General features: G+C 41.6%; 1 protein-coding gene across 2 annotated transcripts in view; it reads left to right on the forward strand.

Moving 5' to 3' along the window:
- The first annotated feature begins 706 nt into the window (after positions 1-706).
- FBXL17 (F-box and leucine rich repeat protein 17) overlaps positions 707-21,046 on the forward strand; it is a 479,183-nt gene continuing 458,843 nt past the window's right edge. For both annotated transcript variants that reach the window (XM_004420327.3, XM_087429949.1), the window contains exons 1-2: positions 707-1,851; positions 20,585-20,707. In XM_004420327.3, coding sequence (XP_004420384.1) covers positions 859-1,851; positions 20,585-20,707 — 1,116 coding nt within the window. In that variant the 5' untranslated portion in view covers positions 707-858. The remainder of the gene's footprint in view (positions 1,852-20,584; positions 20,708-21,046) is intronic.

A 21,046-nucleotide genomic window follows, 5' to 3' on the forward strand; every position in this document is an offset into this window, starting at 1 on the left:
TCTGCCACTCCACTGGAGGCAGCCGGGACCCAGGTAGGCCTTCCGGCGGAACCGGCTTTACGGCTCCTTGGGAGCCTCGGTCTCCTAGACCGGGGGTGGGGGTTGAGGGGAAGAGCCGAGCGGCTCCCGGCCAATGGCAGTTCTTGAACTTACACCTACAGACGTCAGCGCGGCTGTGCAAACGGATGTCACACAGCTGGCTCGGAAGCGTCTCCTCCCGCCCCACGAAAGGGGCGTGGGCCTAGCGGCCTCCGCGAAACCTTGGGCGACCGGAGGGAGGTGCGTGCGCCGCTCCCCGCGAGCCCCGCGCCCTCGCCGGCCCGCTTCTTCCCAGCAGTCCCTGCCTAGCGGCTGTCCCGGGTGAGCAGCCGGGCGCCCGCGCCCCCGCCCCGAGCGCGCCGCCGCCGCCGGCTCCGCCCCCTCCCCGCGCGGGCCGCGCGCTCCTGCGGTTTCGAGCTGTGTCGCGGGCGCGCGCGCCGCCGGCGGAGCCGCAGTTAAAATGGTCCGAGCGGGACCCCGCGTTCCCCCTGCCGCCGCACTGACTGACTGAGCCGGCGGGCCAGGCTCGGACTGGTCGCCTAGGCGGCAGGCTCGCTCCCTCTGTCGCGTCCCCAAAGCTCGCGCCCATCGTTCTCCCGGCTTCCCTGGGCAAAGCATGTAGCCCCCGTCGGGCGCCGGGGCGGCCCGCATCTGACGCCCACCCCCCACCGTCGCGCGTGTGCCCGTGGGTGCGCAGGGCGGGCGACCCCGCCGCGGGCCCGAGGCCGAGCCAGCGAGCGGCCTGCCCCGCTGCCGGGAGTCCGCCTCTCCGGGCCTCCCTACTTCCCCGTCCCGGTCCCTCTCCCCGGGGCCTTCTATATGGGCCACCTTCTCTCGAAGGAGCCGCGTAACCGCCCGAGCCAGAAGAGGCCTCGCTGTTGCAGCTGGTGCCGCCGCCGCCGTCCTCTCCTCAGGTTGCCCCGCCGGACCCCGGCCAAGGCGCCCCCTCAGCCGGCGGCGCCCCGGAGCCGGGACTGCTTCTTCCGCGGGCCTTGCATGCTCTGCTTCATCGTGCACAGCCCCGGCGCGCCCGCCCCCGCCGGCTCAGAGGAGGAGCCGCCGCTGTCGCCGCCACCGCGGGACGGGGCCTACGCCGCGGCTGCCTCCTCACAGCACCTGGCGCGGTGCTACGCGGCCCTGGCTGCCGAGGACTGCGCCGCCGCCGCCCGCCGCTTCCTGCTTTCCTCGGCCGCCGCCGCCGCCGCTGCCGCCGCCTCGGCCTCGTCGCCTGCCTCCTGCTGCAAAGAGCTGGGGCTGGCTGCGGCTGCCGCCTGGGAGCAGCAGGGCCGGAGCCTTTTCTTGGCCAGCGTGGGGCCCGTGCGCTTCCTGGGGCCGCCCGCCGCCGTGCAGCTCTTCCGGGGGCCGACCCCGCCGCCAGCCGAGCCCCCCACGCCCCCCGAGATGGTGTGCAAGCGGAAGGGGGCCGGGGTCCCCGCCTGCACCCCCTGTAAGCAGCCCCGCTGCGGCGGTGGGGGCTGCGGCGGCGGCGGCGGTGGCGGCGGCGGGGGAGGACCCGCCGGGGGAGGCGCCTCGCCGCCGCGGCCCCCCGACGCCGGCTGCTGCCAGGGTCCAGAGCAGCCGCCGCAGCCTCTCTGCCCCCCGCCCTCCTCTCCCACTTCCGAAGTTGCTCCCACAGAGGCCGGCGGGGACGCCGTCCGAGCGGGGGGCACCGCCCCCTCGCCTGCCCAGCAGCAGCATGAATGCGGCGACGCGGACTGTCAGGAGACCCCCGAAAACCCCTGTGACTGTCATAGGGAGGCGCCCCCTGAAACCCCAGACATCAATCAGCTGCCGCCATCCATCCTGCTCAAGGTGGGTCTGGGCGAGTGGCGCAGGGATGCGCCCTTTCCCTCAACCCCGGCCCCCCACCTCGGAGATTTTCTCTCTCCTCCCCCTGAGCGCAGAGGAGGGGGTTCCCTGACAGCCAGAGAGGTCCGAAGGGTAGATTGGAAAGCCAATGGGGAGGATGCTTATGGACTATTTTTTGAGGTAGAAAAACTTGGAGTCTACTGAATGTCTTTTAATAACTTGGGTCTGTTAGGCACAATTCAGAGTTCATCTATCATTAGATTCCCAGCCCAGGGGTTTAGAAACTATTCGTAGGTGTTCTGTGAAATATTTTCATCAGTTGAGCAATTTTTACTTACTGGGTAAAAATTTTGTGTACATATTAGTGTTTGAAAGTCTTCAAACAGTACTTTGAGGTTTGGTAGTTGCTAGTTGATGTCAATAACAGCTAACTTTTATTGAGCGTTTACTATGATCAGGCCACTGTGCCAGAGCTCTATATACATAATGTCTCATTCAATCCTCCATTTACCACTGTGAGATAAATATCGTAAACATCTTTACTTTATACAAGAAGAAACTGATATTTCAGCGCTATGTGCCTACAGTAGTCAGTCAGGCGGAAATTGTCTTTGCTCTTATGGAGCTTACAGTCTAGTGGAGCTTGAAGAGGTTGAAGGACTTGTCCAAGGTCACACGCAGAAAGTAGGGGGTAGATCTGGATCTTGAACTAGGGAATTTAGGCCTGCCTGACTTGAAAACCCTGTTGTTTGTGCTGTGTTGTATTGCCTTTCTACATTTTAACCCTTACATAAAAGCATACAGATTACCAGAAGGTAAGGACAGATGTATTTTTTGTTGGGGAATGGGCCAGTGGAGAAGAGGTGAGTGTCCTGTGGGAGCTTTGTCTCACATTGAACTACAAGTAAATTTTGCAGTTTTGTTGATGCTAGTGACAAACTTAATTATGTGGTAGAGTTTGTATTAAGTTATTATTAACAAGTTAGTTATTTTTCCTCATTTTCTCTCATCTCCCCCAACTCCCCCCCCCCACCACCTTTCTGGAGCTTAATAAATATAAACCTCTTTTTTCAATGTGGATGATATTTAAGACTAGCCAAAAATAACCTAGATAAAAATTTGGCTACTTTTATTGTTATTGAAGTAACTGTCATCAATTCCATTTGTTAGTGTCACCAGTATACTTTCTTTGTTTGGTTAGACTTTTTGCCTATCTATAATCCTGTGATTTTTGGGTCTGTTTTATTGTGATATTAATGTTCTTGTGAATAATACAGCAAAAGAATGGGAAAGCTTAATTTTTCCTTGTGTCAGTAGGTAATGATTTAACTCTTATTGAGGTGTACTTGTTGGCGGAGTAATTGGTTCCTGTGTGTGTTCAGGATGTGCATTTTTAGGGCAGAAGGAACTTGCTTGAGTCTTTTAAATCAGTGGATGACATGGACAAATAAAATATCAACAAATATTTGGTATAGAGGTTTGATTGCTGTCTTGTTATTGGGCAAGTAAGACTGTTTAAAACCAAACCAAAACGGAAACCAGGTACTTTCTACCTAAATCATTATTTCATGAGGTAGAGAACATTATAATATAAAAAGAAGAAAGGAGGAAGGACATGATCTCATAATAAAGAGAATTGCTATAGAATAAATTTATTCTATCAGCTACATTGTTCTTTCTCGCATTTTTGCTGTGGACTTTTGAAAACTTGGTCTGAGGAACATATGAGAAATACCCATTGGACTTGCCCTGTTGTGTCGGAGTATTTGCACATGTTATGTAGATTTCCATTCTTTGTATTAGAAGCTTGAATAAAGATTCTCTTGTGGGTCTCATGGTCCTAGTGGTTCAGCATGAAGTGAGTTGGATTGTTTGGAATGAATTGAAATCGAGGTTTTTCAGTGTTTACCAATCCAAGTAGAACTTTTAAGGATAAGCTTTTTGAGGACAGAGGCTCTATCGACATAGATCTTGTTCATTGCTCTGTCCCCTCCCCTAAGTGCAGTGCCTGGTATTTAGTAGCATTCAGTAAATATTTATGAACGAAGGAATGACTAGGTGTTTAGGAAGTCTGGGCTGAGACTCTGGGTGCATATGTCATGCCGCTAAGAGAAGTCTCTAAGAAATGTTTATATCCTCCCTTGAGTTATTGTTTTGAGCCATGATAGAGCTATGTGATGGTGAAAGGGTTCCGGCTCTATTTCTGGTGAGAACTGGAGGTGTTTGGCTTGGAGAAAAGAAGACTTAAGGAGCTTTGACTTTTTTTTTTTTTTTTTACAGTATTAGAAGGGTTGTTGCGTAAAGAGGCACAAATCCATTGGAAAACATTCTTAGAAAGTTTGGCCTGCTCCCCTGATAATGAGTCAATAGTCTTTATAATTGTATTGCTGCATTTTTGTACCAGAAATTACCATAGCTGTAAAAAAGAGTGTGCAGAGGAGGGAGAGTTTGGGAGAGAAATGGGAGAGAAAAATTTTTTTGTAAGTATTAAGTATTATTTGCTTTAAATTTAAATAATGCAGGTAAAGCAAAAATTTGCCTTGGTTCGCCCCTACCCTCCCATCTAGTTTCCTCTCCAGAGGTAACTAACCACTGTTACCAGTTTAGATAGTTCTTCTAGACCTGACCTGTTGAGTACACTAGCTACATGTGGCTATTTAAATTTACAGTAGTTAAAATTAAATAAAATTTGGGCCTGGCCCAGTGGTGTAGTGGTTTAAGTTCCTGCTCTGCTTCAGGGGCCCGGGGGTTTGCAGGTTCAGATCCTGGGCACAGACCTAGGCGCTGCTTTTGAAGCCGTGCTGTGGCAGGTGTCACACATAAAGTAGAGGAAGATGGGCAAGGATGTTAGCCCAGGGCCAGTCTTCCTCAGCGAAAAGAGGAGGATTGGCAGTGGATGTTAGCTCAGCGCTAATCTTCCTCACAAAAACATAAATAAATAAAATTTTAAATTCAGTTTCTCAATCACAGTAGCCACATTTCAGAGATCAATAGTCACATGTGGCTGGCAGCTGCCCAACTGGACTGTGCAGATCCAGAACATTTCTATCATTGCAGAAAGCCCTAAGTCTTCATAGATTTTTTAATAAGTGTCATCAAAATGTGCATGTTCTGTAATTTTCTTTTTTTTTTTTGGTTAACAGTATGGTTTGGAGGTGTGTCCTTATTAGTAAGTATATGATTTCCTTCATTCTTTTTAACTATTGCATATACTATTATACCATAATTTCTCTATTAATGGATGTTTCCAATTTATTGCTACTACAAACAATGCTAATAGATGTTTTCTATGCACAGGTGGTCATATTTTTCTTTTTTTTTTTAAATTTTTATAATTTTATTCATTTTTTCCCCCCAAAGCCCCAGCAGATAGTTGCATGTCATAGTTGCACATCCTTCTAGTTGCTGCATGTGGGACGTGGCCTCAGCATGGCCGGAGAAGCAGTGCGTCGGTGCACACCCGGGATCCGAACCCGGGCCGCCAGCAGTGGAGCACAGGCACTTAACCGCTAAGCCACGGGGCCGGCCCCATGTGGTCATATTTTTCTAGGGTAGATTTCAAGAGGTGGAATTTCAGGGTTGAAAAATGTGTATTTTTAGAAATTGAGAAAGTCCTTTCTAATAATAAGAGCTGTGTAAAAATGGAATGAGTTCTTTCTGGAATTAGTGGGCCTCCCTGGAAATCATTATGTAACTTCAGAACAGGAAGAGACCTTTGAGGTCATCTGGTCACTCGCCACTTCTTATGCATGAAGAAGCAGGCCTGGAGAAGTGAAATGACTTATCCCAAGACGTTTTAGATAGTGAATGGCAGACCCTGGGCTGAAACCCAGCTCAGTGTTTCCAGGTCTAGAGATCGTTTCAACATATTGTATAAGAGGGCCTGAGTAATCTTCTCTCAGAGATTTTATGAAAGAGATTCCTGAATTGGGGAGACGGGGGGAAGCTTACACCAGATGACTTCTAAGCCATTATGAGTCAGAGGCTAATTTTATAACTGGGTCTGTAGGGTTGAGTTGTGGTCTTTAAATATAAGAAATTTGAGAAGCAGGGAATGGCTCTTCAAAGGTCAACTGTGGGAATAGCATTTTCTTAAGTACTTAAGCCTGTTACAATTGCTCTTTGACTGGTTAATGGATTGTTTTGGATCAAATGAGGTAGCTTCGGTCTTTGCTACCTGTTGCCTTTGTAACTTTTAAGCAACCCTGACTACTGATACTGCAATTAGATTTTTATATAGTGGAACCACTGTGTAGCAATTTTACCAAATGATAGCAGTAGAATATTTTTCTTTAGTAACTGGGTATTTTGAGATCCATGTTTAAATTTTAGAGGTTTTGTGTGTTGTATGTTTAGATATCTTGCTCTCTGTCAGCAGACCTATTTCTTTCCAAAGGAAACCAGGTGAGAGATCCAAGATCCATCACTATGATTAGAAAACCACCTTACCAGGCATGCATCCCTGATAATGTGTCAGTAGGTATTAAATTTTTATTTTTATAGCTTTATTACCAACAGGTTGTTTCAGTGATCAGGGAAGAGTTTTATAAGAGAAATGTGCTTTGGAGGAAAGCTTATGTATCTGATCAGTTTTTTTCAGATATGAAAATAAGGATGAAAGCAATGGAAGTGGGAGTCAAAAAAAGTAATACTTTTTAAAAACTTGAATGTAGATTACTAGTGGGTAATAGGAAGTAAGTTCAAGTAGCATTTCATGAATGCTTGACTTAAGGCTCCAGTACCAGATAACCTCTAGAAGGTTTGTCTCTGGAGTTCTAGGGATGGTTTAAGTCGGTGCTGAAATGGAGTGTCCTTGGGAAGTCAGGCTCAAGATTTTTCTTTGTTGAAAAATGCCAAGTAATCTCAATTAACTTAATCAGGCTACCAAAAGATGAAATTTGTTTTTTTCTCATTTGATGAAGTCTGTAAAATCTGGTGCCGTGTAATGAGTAGCTGTCAAGCAGGTAACCTTGAGCCATTCTTTGCTAACTTGGGGTACCAGGCTGTATAAATGATAGGGAATGTAAGGGAAGATAAGTGAAGGCAAATATGGAAGCCCTTAATATTAACATGATAGTTTCTTAAAAAGTTGCTTAACTTAGGCTAAATGTTCTGTTTTATGATTATCAAGAGTCTTGCCCAAGTCTTGGCCAATTTGGAGTGTTATTGGTATGGTAAGGGCATCTATGTGAAGGAAGAAGCTAGCAGCAGTTATGAGAGATTGGTTAAATACATATATACATACATGCATTACTTAGCTCTGCCGATTGAGAGAGCCTTGGAGCAGCAATACCCAAAAACAATGAGTGTGAACACTTAGTATCCAGATCTTAGCTTCTACGTACCATTCTCCACTAAAAGGAATCAGTCATCTTTGGAGAAATGGCTGATTCCAGGGCTGGGACAGGGAAAGTCCAAGAGCCTAGAATATTTTGCACCAGAATGTAAGGAAGTGCTCAAAGACTAATGGAGATATGTCAAAAGGACGCATTGTTTCCTAGTATCTCCTTCCAAAATACTTAAAAAAAAAAAGTTGTGTGTCAATGAATTCTGTGACTGGCTTTAGAATAAAACTTATTCTTGTATAAATTTCTTAATACCTTACTGTGCTATAGAGTAACACTCTATGTAGTAACAGTTGAGATTTTATTAGTTTGCTGTGCTTTAAATTTTAATAATTAAATTGTGAGAAATTATTTTAAATTATAGCTGAGGAAATAGTTTTAGAATCTGTGACTTCCCTGGTAAGGCTGTATAGTTAGAAAAGTACAGGAAATGTGTTTTATGCCTCTGTTTTTCTAAATGGTGCTTTATTCAGCAGACTATTTAGTGAATTTTACTTTCACGCTTTTGGCAGGCAATATAGATAGAATATTTAAGAAAGAGGCAAGATATGATGTACATAGGAAAAGACCAGAAAAGTTGAACTTAGTTGAAATAGTTAATTCTGAGAAGACTTACTAGAATTTCTGAATCTACAGGATATTAGCTGCTTAGTTCCTCATTAAAATGTATGGTGTGTGTTTTCTCAAACAGGAATTCACAGGTTCTGGGAAGAAAGATGATAGATAATAGAAATATGGAGCTTATGGACTTTAAAAAAACAACTGTGTTTAATTTACCCATTTTAAGTGTACAGTTTGATTTTAAATAAATGTATACAGTTGTGCAACCATCACTACAATCAACTTTTAAAATGCTTCCTGGGCCGGCCCCGTGGCTTAGTGGTTAAGTGTGCACGCTCTGCTACCGGTGGCCTGGGTTTGGATCCCGGGCGCGCTTGAACGCACCGCTTGTCCGGCCATGCTGAGGCGGCGTCCCACATACAGCAACTATGACATACAGCTATCTACTGGGGCCTTGGAGAGAAAAAGGGAAAAAAAAAGGAGGAGGATTGGCAACAGATGTTAGCTCAGGACCAGTCTTCTTCAGCAAAAAGAGGAGGATTGGCATGGATGTTAGCTCAGGGCTGATCTTCCTCACAAAAAAACCCAAAATGAAACAAAAACAAACAAACAAACACTTCCATCACCTCAAATAGTTCCCTTGTGCCTCTTTGCAGTCAGTTTCTGCTCCTGCCCTGCCCCTTGATCTGCTTTTTGTCTCTATAGTTTTGCCTTTTCTAGAAATTTCATATAAATGACATCGCATAATATGTAGTCAGGAATATTGTGTTGCATCTTTAATGCCTCTGTATCTTTCACAACACCTAGCATGGTCTTTGACACACAGAAGATAGTGTACAATAGCTACTCAGATTTGTTTCTTTTCAAATATTTCTATAACTTGCCTGCAGCCTGCCTACTCATAAACCTTCACTCCTTTTTGTAGTAATATCTGATAGCAGATAAGATCTCTTCATCAGGCAATGGCCAAACGTAGCTGTTGTTTTGGTTGATTTTGAACTACTATGAGGTTTTGTGGGATAAGTAGGACCAAGTGTTAAGCAACAATGTGATCTCTGGAAGTTTCTTCAGTCTGAAGTATCTTCTGATATGTTATACCACTGCCTTACTCAATAGAACCTTTTGAGGCTTAGAAATATTTAGATATCAGCCTGCTAGTGATTAGTTCAGATTATATCAGTAATATGACTTGTACCTTTTCTGGTAATTAATAGTTTAGTTGTATTGTCCAGATCTGCCACTAAAGATCAAGAATATTAAGCTTTTCAAAGTTTTTTAAAGCTTTTTAAGTTTTCTAACCCAGGTTCTGACTAGAAGTCACTGCTGTTTCCCAGTAATGTATCCATTCTCTTCGTATTCTTTTTAGTAACAGGATCCACCGTATTCTAGCTAGGCACATGACCACCTAATTAGAGACTTTCTCAGTGTCTCTTGTAGATAGGTGTTGGCTATGTGACTAAATATTAGGTAATAGGATGTGAGTGGAATCAATGTGTGCAACTTCCAAGTCATACCATAAAAAGCAGCTGCTTGTCCTTTTTCCTTCCTCTTCCCTTTTTCAGGGCTGGACCACCTGGATTATAAAAGTAAGCCATCTTCCATCCTATAAATGAGGGCAGTGATGAAAGAGCAACAAGGTATAAGATGATAGATCCCTGGGTCTTCTGCATCCTTAGAATACCTGCTTAACTTGAACTTCTGTCATGTTCAAGGCATTGCTAACAGGCCTGTGTTAAAGTAAGCATATTTCTTGGCTTGATGCAAGTGCCATCCTACTTTTATTCAGTGTCATTTTTTCCCTTGGTAGTTTTCTTTATTCAACAAAAACGTTGTTCCGGGTCAATCCTTTACAGACCTGTGTTCTCTTTCTTCAAAGCAACCTTTGAAATGCTCTTTCTCTTGAATCACAGATTTTTCAAAGATAATTCAGAAATGTCTTTGAGTATATAATCTTAAAGCCAATGAACAAATCTCATGTCTTAGTGTCTCCCACAGAAACCTAGGTACATGTGCACAGATGTTTGTTATTTAAATGAGTTAAGAAATCAGTTTGGGGGAGAGTATTTTCTGATGAGTTAGGATATAGGTGAGATAGCATTTTAATGACAGAAAGAAGAGCAGGAATATTTAAATATTTGTTGTCTATTTCTGTGTAACAAATTATGCCAACACTTAGCAGTTTAAAACCACAAACATTTATTATTTTGCATTTTCTGTGGATTAGGAATCCCTGTGTGGCTTAGCTTGGTGTCTCTGACCCAGGGTCTCTTATGAGGCTGTTATCAAGGTATTGGCTGGGGCTATTCGACTGGGACTTGAGAATTCTCATCCAAGATTACTCATGTGATTGTTGGTAGGCTTCAGTTCCTCATTGGCTGTTGGCCAGATGCTAAGTTCCCCGCTGTGCCATGTGGTCTTCTCGGTAGGGCTACTCACAACATGGCAGCTTGCTCCTCACAGAGCGACAGATCCAAGAACACCCAAAATGGAAGCCACAGTTGTTTTTTTAACCTAATCTCAGAAGTAACATTCTGTCACTTCTGCGGTACTCTGTTCATTAGAAGTGAGTCAATAAATCCAGCTCACTGGAGAGGATTACACAGGTGTAAATACCAGGAGGTGGGATTGTTGGGGGCCACTGTGCAGATTGCCTGCCGCAAACCATATGCAAAGATCTATTATATAAATATGCATTGGTATTTCAGCTTAGTCTTTTGCCTTTTTACTTTTATCCATCTTCACTGGTCCGGATTTTATCTTCCCTTCACCCATTTATTAAATTTCCTTTCACCTGGATAAATAAGGCTCATCCAGATCCACCTAGATTTAGCCAATTATCTGTGGATTATGATGATCTTCTCACTTTTACAAAAGAGAAAACTAACGTCCAGAGAAGGTACTATCCAAAGTCAGACATATTTTAAACGAGGTGCTTCTTGGTTCTATTGACCACATTCCACGTATCTTCTATTTGTTAAGGGACAAATTAGCTCTTTAAAACCATATAGTCCTTTAACGTTAAACAAATGATCTAGTCTCTCTGAATCTTTATTTTCTCATCTATAAAATGAAGAGGATGAGCATAATAATATCCACAAGAGAGGGATTTCCAGTTATGGCCATGTGAAGAGTTTGGTGAATCTTCTACACACACACACACACAGACACACACACACACACACACACACACACACACACCCCTGGGCAAAACTGCCCCCACACACACACACCTGGGCAAAACTGCCCCAAACTGTTTGGGTATTGGAAACTGGCCAAAGGCAGACAACAAATTGACAAGCATTTATTTTTAGGAAGACTGCTAGAGCTTCAGGTAAGAAGTCTACAGCATTGAAAGTCTACAGGATTCTTGCATGAGGCCCGTACTGTGCCTCCCTCCCCCAGTACCCTTGGCAAGAACCAGAGTTTGGAAAACCAGCAGCTTTTTTTTTTTTTTTAATGTTATGTTTTATTTATTTGTTTATTTAAAAATGTTTTATTTATCTATTTTTTTAAAGATAAAAAAATATCACCCTGAGGGCCTGGCCCCGTGGCCGAGTAGTGGTTAAAGTTCCACGCACTCTGCTTTGGCGGCCTGGGTTCGTTGGTTCGATCCCGGGCGCGGACCTACTCCACTCACCAGCCGTGCTGTGGATGTGTCCCACAGACAAAAAAAAAAAAGGGGAGGATTGGCACAGATGTTAGCTCAGGGCTGATCTTCCTCAAGCAAAAAAAGAGGAGGACTTGCAGCGGATGTTAGCTCAGGGCGAATCTTACTCAGAAAAAAAAGAAGATTCACCCCGAGCTAACATCTGTTGCAAATCTTCCTCTCTCTTTTTTTTTCCTCCCTAAAGCCCCAGTACATAGTTGTATATTCTAATTGTAAGTCCTTCTAGTTCTTCTATGTGAGCCGTTGCCACACCATGGCTACTGACGGAAGAGTGGTGTGGTTCTGTGCCCAGGAGCCGAACCTGGGCGGCCAAAGTGGAGTGCATGGAACTTTAACCACTAGGCCATCAGGGCTGGCCCAGAAAATCTGCAGCTTTGCTGCCAGAGAGGCTAACTCAGTTTGGGGCAATGAGTAAAACCTATATTTGTCAACCAGAAGTGGTGAACTTGGTAGGAAACAAACAGGGAAAACCCGTATATTTGCAAGTCTCAGATTGTGGTGCCAGTTGAGATGAATGGGGGACCAGCCAGGAATTTAACAGGCAGACCTTGGAAATAAGAGAACCATAAAGGGATAAATTCTCCACATATCCCTGGCTTACTGTGAAACTATGCACATTTGCAAGGGAGACTTGAGAGTGTCTAGCAGAAAGCAAGGGCCAAGACTTGAGAATTGGCTAAGCCTTGAATGTGCTCTTCCAACCCACACACAGATTTTGAAGAGCAGGCTTGAGATGTTTGAATAAACACCTTTGCCCAAATAACTAGCTGAAAACTAAGCTATTCAGATAGAGGATGACCTCCCTAGGAAGCCAGGCTAAAAAAATATAAATAAGAATTAAAACTTGAGTGGAGACATCCACACTGCAGGAGAGACAGATTCCACAGTTTAAGGCCAGGGAGATTAAAATTTAAAAAAAATTCTGAAAAATATATCAAATTCCAGAGTTGCTACAGTATATTATCTAAAATGTCTAGTTTTTAAGGAAAAATTATGAGATGTGTAAAGAGACAGAAAAATGTGACAGTCTGAGAGAAAAGAAAGTATTAGAAACCGACTCTCAGTGATCCCAGGTATTAGACTTAGCAGACAAAAAATTCCAACTGCTGTTATAAACACGTTAAAGAATGGAAAGAAACATTATTCAAATTATAGGAGAATATGATGACATTGACCCAACAAATAAGGAATCTCGAATATAAAGAAATGCAAACTATAAAAAAACTATTTTTTGATGCTATTGTAAATGGAAGTGCTTTTTTAATTTCGTTTTTGCATTGTTAATTGCTAGTGTTGAGAAATATTTGCATATTAGCTCTAAAATTTTTTTGTGTCTTCTTTAGGATTTTCTATATATAAGATCATGATATATGTGAATAGAGAAGATTTTAATTCTTCCTTTCTAATCTGGATGCCTTTTATTTCTTTCCTTGCATAATTGTGCAGGCTGGAATCTCCACTACAATGTTGAATAGAAATGGAGACAGCAGACATTCTTGTATTGTTTCTCATTTCAGGGGAAAAAAGTTCAGTCATTCACCATTCAGTATAATGTTAACTGTGAGTTTTTCATAGATGCCATCTATCAAGTTAAGGAAGTTTCCTTTTATTCCTAGTTTTCTGAGTAGTTTTATCAAGAAAGGGTATTGGATTTTGTCAGATGCTTTTTCTGCATCGATTGAGATGGTCATTTTTTTTAAACCTTCATTTTTCTTAACATGGTGTATTAAATGGATTTATTTTTGCATGTTAAACCACCTTTGCGTTCCTGGGGTAAATCCTACTTGGCCATGGTCTATAATCTTTTTAATATGCTGCTGGATAGTTTGCTAATATTTTGTTGATGATATTTGCATCTATAAGGGACGTTGGTCTTGGCCCAGTGTAGTTTTATTGTGATGTATGAGTCTGGCTTTGGTATCAGGGTATGCTGACCTCATAGAATGAGTCAGAAAGTGTTCCCTCATTCTCCAACTTTGGAAGAATTTAAGGATTGATATAGTTCTTCTTTAAGCGTGTCACTAATGAGGCCCTCTGGTCCTTGGCTTTTCTTTGTTGGAAGTTTTTTGGTTATTATTCAATCTTTTTACTTATTATAGTTCTATTCAGATTTTCTATTTCTTCTTGAGTCAGTTTTTTGTAGTTTGTATGTTTCTGGGAATTTGGCCATTTCATCTAGGTTGTGTAATTTGTTGTTCATGATATTCTCTTATTATTCCTTCTATTTTTGTAAGGTGGATAATAACGTCTCTATTTTCATTTATGATTTTAGTAATTTGAGTGTTCTCTCTTTTTTCTTAGTTTAGCTAAGGGTTTGTCAATTTTGTTAATCTTTTCGAAGAACCAGCTTATGGTTTCATTTGATTCCATTATTTATTTATTTATTTATTTTTTGATAAGGAAGATTAGCCCTGAGCTAACATCCTTTGCCAGTCTTCCTCGTTTTTCGCTTGAGGAAGATTAGCCCTGAGCTAATGTCTGTGCCAGTCTTCCTCTACTTTATATGTGGGTCGCTGCCACAGTGTGGCTCATGAGTGGTGTAGGTCCATGCCTGGCATCCGAACGTGTGAACCCGGGCCACTGAAGTGGAATGCATGGAACTTAACCACTGTGCCACAGGGCTGGCCCCTCTCTATTATTTTTTAGTCTGTATTTCATTTATATCTATGTGATCTTTATTTCTTTCCTTCTGCTTGGCTTGTGTTTGGTTTTCTCTTCTTTTTGTAGTTCTTGAGGAAGGTTAGGTTATTTGGGTTTGAGATCTTTTTTCTTTTTTCATATAGTATTTACAGGTAAATCCCATAAATTTTGGTATGTTGTGTTTTTGTTTTCATTCATCTCAAAGTATTTTCTGTTTTTCCTTGTGATTTCTTCTTATTCATTGATTATTTACAAGTGTGTTAATTTCCACAGATTTGTAAAATCTCCAGATTTCCTTCTTTTATTGATTTCTACTTTCATTCCATTGTGGTCATAGAAGATACTTTGTATGATTTAAGTCTTTTAAAATTTATTGAGACTTGATTTGTGGTCTGACACGTGATTTATCCTTGAGAATTTTCCATGTGCACTTGAGAAGAATGTATATTCTGCTGTTAGGTGGAGTGTTCTATAAATATCTGTTAGGCCTAGTTGGTTTAAGTTTTGTTCAAGTCTTCAGTTTTCTTGTTTCTCTTCTGTCTGGTTATTTTATCCATTATTGAAAGGGGAGTGTTGAAGTCTGCAAGTATTTCTGTAGAACTGTTTATTTTTCACTTCAATTCTTTCAGTTTTTGATTCATATTATTTTGGACCTCTGTTGTTAAATGCATGTATGTGTGTGTGTGTGTGTGTGTGTGTGTGTGTGTGTGTATAATTGTTCTTAATGAATTGACCCTTTTATCATTCTGTAATTTTTTTGGTCTCTTTTAACAATTTTTGTCTTAACGTCTATTTTGTCTGACCTTTTTTTTTTTTTTTTTAATTAATTAATTTATTTATTTTTTCCCCCCAAAGCCCCAGTAGATAGTTGTGTGTCATAGCTGCACATCCTTCTAGTTGCTGCATGTGGGACGCGGCCTCAGCATGGCCAGAGAAGCAGCGCGTCGGTGCGAGCCCGGGATCCGAACCCGGGTCGCCAGCAGTGGAGCGCGCTCACTTAACCACCAAGCCACGGGGCCGGCCCTATTTTGTCTGACCTTAGTGTAGACACTCCAGCTCTCTTTTTGGTTACTATTTGAATAGAATATATTTTTTCATGTTTTTACTTTCAACCTGTGTATGTCTTTGGATGTAAAGTGAGTCTCTTATAGACAGTATATAATGGATCATGTTTTTTGTTCCATTCCTTCATTCTCTGTCTCTAAATTGGAGAATTTAATTTTTTTATATTTGATACAATTACTGATAAGGAAAGACTTCTGCCATTTTGTTTTCTCTATGTCTTATGTTTTTTGTTCATGAGTTCCTCCATTGCTGTTCTTTGTGTTAGATGTTTCTTAGTGTACTGTTTTGATTTCCTTCTTCTACTACTTTCTTCTGCTATATATATATAGTATATATGTTATATTATAAATAAATATAATATATAATTTACTTACTTTCTTAGTAGTTGCCCTGGGGATTATAATTAACATCATAATTTATAACAATCTAGTTTGAATTAATACTGTTCTGTTGATCTCAAACCTATTGATGGTAGTGTCCTAGGTCAGAAATACCTGCAGTGCTCTCCCTGCAGTGCTCTCCTAGGCACACATCACTCATAGTGAGCTCCACAGACATTTCCCCCACAGAGGCCCCTGATTATGGCTGGGCCAGTTCTTGTGGTTATTATTGTGATCGCAGGATGCACTTCAGCAAGAAACCGTCAACGGACTTTGAAGAACAAGATTTATTACTCACAGATCCTGGAGGGTATATGGTACACCTGAGGCCTGCACACCCAGGTTGTGGGTAGAGAGAGAGAGTGTGCAGACTTGGACCTCTGCTTTTATTAGGGGTCAAGGGTGGGGTGTCTAGGGTTTTGTGGATTCCCTCTTTATTGGCTAATTTAAAGCATAAGAGCAGGAATTAGGGCATGGGAGGGCATGGAAAGGGAGAAATGGGATTGCTTAGTGGTCAGTTATCTAGGTTACCCAGGCCTTTCTGAGAGAGGGACCTTCTTGGGTGGAGGTGGCCTAGTTCCTTGTCTGGTTGTTTTGCTAGTAACTGTGTCATACAGCTGGCAATATGTTTATTCAAGATTGGTATCTTTTGAAATGGATGTCTTGGCAATCAAAAGCTTAATGTCAGACACACTAGAGTAAAAAATGGTTAATATTAGGCACTTATACTACAAATACAAATTTTGATTCAATGGTATATAAAAACTTTGTTCCTGTATTTATGTTGTTATTGTCACAAATTATACTTTTATATGTTTTGTGCCCAACATAGATTTATAATTATTTTATGTAGTTGTCTTTTTTTTTTTTTTAAGATTTTATTTATTTATTTTTTTCCCCTTAAAGCCCCAGTAGATAGTTGTATGTCATAGCTGCACATCCTTCCAGTTGCTGTATGTGGGATGTGGCCTCAGCATGGCCAGAGAAGCGGTGCGTCGGTGTGCGCCCGGGATCCGAACCGGGCCGCCAGCAGCGGAGCGTATGCTCTTAACCGCTAAGCCACGGGGCAGGCCCTGTCTCTTCAATCATGTAGAAAAAAAGGAGTACAAGCCAAAAATACATTAATACTGAATTTTATATTTACCTGCATCAATACCTGCCTTTACTGGTATTCTTTATTTCTTCATGTGGTTTCAAGCTACTGGCTGGTGCTCTTTCATTTCAGCCTGAAGGACTCACTTGAGCGTTTCTTATAAGCAGGTCTACTAGTGACATACTCCCTCAGTTTTTGTTTATCTGGAAATATCTTAATTTCTTCTTCATTTTTGAAGGATAGTTTTGCCAGATAAAGAGTTCTTGCTTGATAGATTTCTTTCAGCACTTTAAATATGTTATCCCGTTCTGACCTACATGGTTTCAGATGAGAAATCAGTTGTTAATCTTATTGAGGGTCCTTTGTACATGATGAGTTGCTTTTCTTTTCCTGCTTTCAGGGTGCCTTCTTTGTCTTCTGACAATTTGATTATAATGTGTCTTGGTGTAGCTCTCTTTGAGTTAATTTTATTGGAGTTCATTGAGCTTATGAATGTCTAGATTCATGTCTTCTATCAAATTTGCCAGGGATCAGCAATGTTATGTTTAAACTGAAATTTCAATCTTACCTTCCTTGGCCTGTGATTCCGACGTTAGCTCAGTTTTCAAAGAACTGCTACGCTGCTTTGGGTTTCTTCTGTACATGTGCAGGTTTCTGGTTAACTCAGGTTATTTGTTACTTTATAACACAGAATTAAGAGTCTTCTTTTCCAGGTCTCTTCTCTGATCCTTTCTTTACATTATTTGACCTAGAGTCCCCTTTTCCTGGTTCTCTGGCTAGAAAGGTGGAGTTTCTCTGAGTTAGAGCCGCCTGTGCTGCTGTATAATTTGGCATAACTGGGGCTACTTTCAGGATGAAATCATAAGAAAATGGTAATAGAGTTTCCTTGCACACTCTTTGGCCCACAGAGTCTCTTTTACTGGTTCTTCTAGCCAGAAAGATGGGTTTATCTTCGAGGTTTTAGGTGCCTGCACAGCTGCCACATTGCAGCACTGCGACTGAGGCTGCATTTAGGACATGGCCAGTAGGGAGAAAATAGAAAAGGGAAAGAAAAGAAAACGCAAAGTGAGGACTCTTCTCTCATTCTTCGTCTTGCAGAGGCCCGTTTTCCTGGTCCTCTATCCAGAAAGATGGCTTTCTCTGTATTTTTGTTGGTTGTGCCTGTTGTATGCTTTTGTACAGGGGCCAGCCTCAGTTCCACACTGGGAGATAAAAGGAAAAAAAAATCTAGGAAACTCATCCTTGTTATTGGTCATTCTTCAAGTTCCGTTCCACCTCCCCACTCCATCTGTTATTAACTTTTTAGAGTCTTGCGGTAATTGCTTTTAGTGTGTTGTCCAGAACGTACTTGTCCGGTTGTCGTGAGTGGGAGTAAGAGGCTATAGTGGGCTTAACTCCATCTTTGTTGGTGATTCTTATGCATATTTTTTACTTCTCACTAGTCCCTTGGAGGACAAAAAGTAGTTGTGAAAGAAAGGCAGTTGTTTTCCCAAGGCACAAGATTTAAACATAGTAGAGATTCTAGCTTAGCTGTCTACAACTTTTGACTGCATAGAAGTAAATCATTTTAGGTCATAGTTATGATAGGAATCATTTATATACTACTCACTTTGTTCCAGACATTGTTCCAAAAACTTGAGCTATACTCGTTTAGTCCTCATAATAACTCTATCAAGTAAATAATATATTATCCCCATTTTATTTTTTTTATTTTTAAAGATTTTATTTATTTATTCCCCCCCCCCCCAAAGCCCCAGTAGATAGTTGTATGTCATAGCTGCACATCCTTCTACTTGCTGTATGTGGGACGTGGCCTCAACATGGCCGGAGAAGCGGTGCGTCGGTGTGCGCCCGGGATCCGAACCTGGGCTGCCAGCAGCAGAGCGCACGCACTTAACCACTAAGCCACAGGGCCGGCCCTATTACCCCCATTTTAAAGATGAGGAAATTGAGGTACAGTGAAGTTAAGTAATTTGCCCAAGGTTACATAGATAATAAATGGTAGAGTCATGATTCAAACCTAGGATAAAACAATTTAGTGTTGGAGCACATGTTCTTGTTAAAATTTTCGCTTAGTATTATGGCAGTTTTCATATATAAACCAAAGTAGAAAATAGTGTAGTGAACCCCCCATGTATCATTCAAGCGGTTTTAGTAGTTTTCAATATTCTGCCTTTCTTGTTTTATCCATCTTTCACCAACTTATTTTGTTTTTGATAAAGTGTCTGAAAGCAGATTCTAGATATCAATATCATTTCAGCCATAAACACTAAAGTATGTATCTAAAATGGATAATAGCTTTTAAAAAATATTACCACAGTATGGATATAACAATATAATCACAACCTAAAAAGTGAATAATAATTCCTTTAAATTATTTAATATTTATTTTGTGTTCATTTTTATCTGATTGTCTCAGAAGTATCTTCGTATAGTTGGTTCAATTCAGGATCTCAATATGGTCCACACGCTCTATTTGTTGATATATCTCTTAATTCTTAAAAATCTGTTATTGGTCCTAACCCTGACCCTTACCATCTTTTTATGATTCTAACTTTTAAAAACTCTTTTAAAAATGAGCTTTTCATTTTGGAATAATTTTAGAAAAGTTGCAAAAGATAGTACAGAGTTCCTATATACTCCTCACCTGCTTTCAGTTTTTCCTAATTTGATTATCTTATGTTATCATGGTACATTTGCCAAAACTGTGAAATCAGCATTGATACAGTTTTCCTATTAATGTCTTTTTTCCAGTTCAAGATTGCAGTAGTTGTCATTTCTCCTTATTCTCCTCTGGTCTATGATAGTTTCTCAGCCTGTCCTTGGTTTTCATGACCTTGAATTTTTTGATGAGTCCAGATCAGGTATTTTGTAGGATGTCCCACAGTTGGTATATATGATATTTTTCTCAGGATTAGGTTGAGGTTATGAATTTCTGGAAAAAAATACCATAAAGTTAAAATGTCTTTATGATTTATTTTGGTTTTTCTTTTTTGAAAAAATCATATAAAAAGTTCACCTGGTTCCAAGGTCAAAACTATAAAACTAGGTACCTTCAGAGTAGTCTTACTTTCATCCTTTTCCCCTTCCTACTCTTTTCTCCCTTCCCCTAAAGGTAAGCGTTTTTTTTTTTTGTGAGGAGGACTAGCCCTGAGCTAACATCTGATGCCAATCCTCCCCTTTTTCCTTGAGGAAGACTGGCCCTGAGCTAACATCCATGCCCATCTTCCTCTACTTTATATGGGACGCCGCCACAGCATGGCTTAACAAGCGGTGCGTCCGTGCGCGCCCGGGATCCGAACCTGCGAACCCTGGGCTGCCGCAGCAGAGCGTGCACACTTAACTGCTTGTGCCACTGGGCCGGCCCCCGTTTGTTTTTTTTTTTTTTTTGAAAAAATTTTTTTTAAATTTTTTTGTGAGGAGACCAGCCTTGTGCTAACATCTGCCAATCCTCCTCTTTTTTTTGCCGAGGAAGACTGGCCCTGGCTAACATCCGTGCCCGTCTTCCTCCACTTTATATGGGATGCCGCCACAGCATGGCTTGCCAAGCAGTGCGTTGGTTTGCGCCCGGGATCCGAACCGGCGAACCCTGGGCCACTGCAGCTGAGCGCGCGCACCTAACCGCTTGTGCCACCGGGCTGGCCCCGGTAAGCGTTTTTTTTAAATTAGTTTTTGGCTTATTCTTCCAATCTTTTTCTTTTTAGTATTGGCGTGCGCGCGCACGCGCACACACACACACGCTAGTATCCCCCTGCTCTGCTACCCCCCTCTTCTTGCATAAAGGGTAACATTAGTCCATGTTCTTAACTCCTGTACCATACTTCTTTCTTTAGGGCAGTCCATAACAATGATTCTTCTAATAATGGCCACTTGTCTTCAAGACGGTTTTCGGTTTTAATAAGTTAATTTTTTTAACTAATAAAAACCTTTTATTGTGCCTTTATAATGTTTAGCACATATTATATGGTTCCTTTTTTATTCACAGATATTTTCCAATTTATCCCTGGATGAGCGTTGCCTTTCTGCATCATTGGTTTGCAAGTACTGGCGTGACCTTTGTTTAGATTTCCAGTTTTGGAAGCAGCTGGATCTTAGTAGTCGTCAGCAGGTATGGAATATAATTCTGAGAAACACTCAATTTGACCTCCTCAAAAAATATCTTAATTCCCCTTCAGAAATCACTTGTAGTTTTTCAAGATAGTTCAGATGACTCTAATTTGTAATTTATAAACTCTCTACTTTAGTAATATTTTTTTGTGAATTCAAGTTATAGCTAGGTTCTTACGGTGAAAAAGATATTTTTTAGTGTGGATTGGTAATTTTGGGTTGCTTCTTAATCTTCTTTGTCTTAGTCATGTTTGTATTTCTCTTTTTTTGATTACCTTTTAGAAGAAGTTTTTAAATTTTTCATTTTTTTTTAGGGGCCATATCATGAATATTAGTTTAA

Source organism: Ceratotherium simum, chromosome 4 (assembly GCF_057802395.1).
Source record: "Ceratotherium simum simum isolate JZ-2026a chromosome 4, ASM5780239v1, whole genome shotgun sequence".
In the NCBI taxonomy this organism is placed as follows: domain Eukaryota; kingdom Metazoa; phylum Chordata; class Mammalia; order Perissodactyla; family Rhinocerotidae; genus Ceratotherium; species Ceratotherium simum.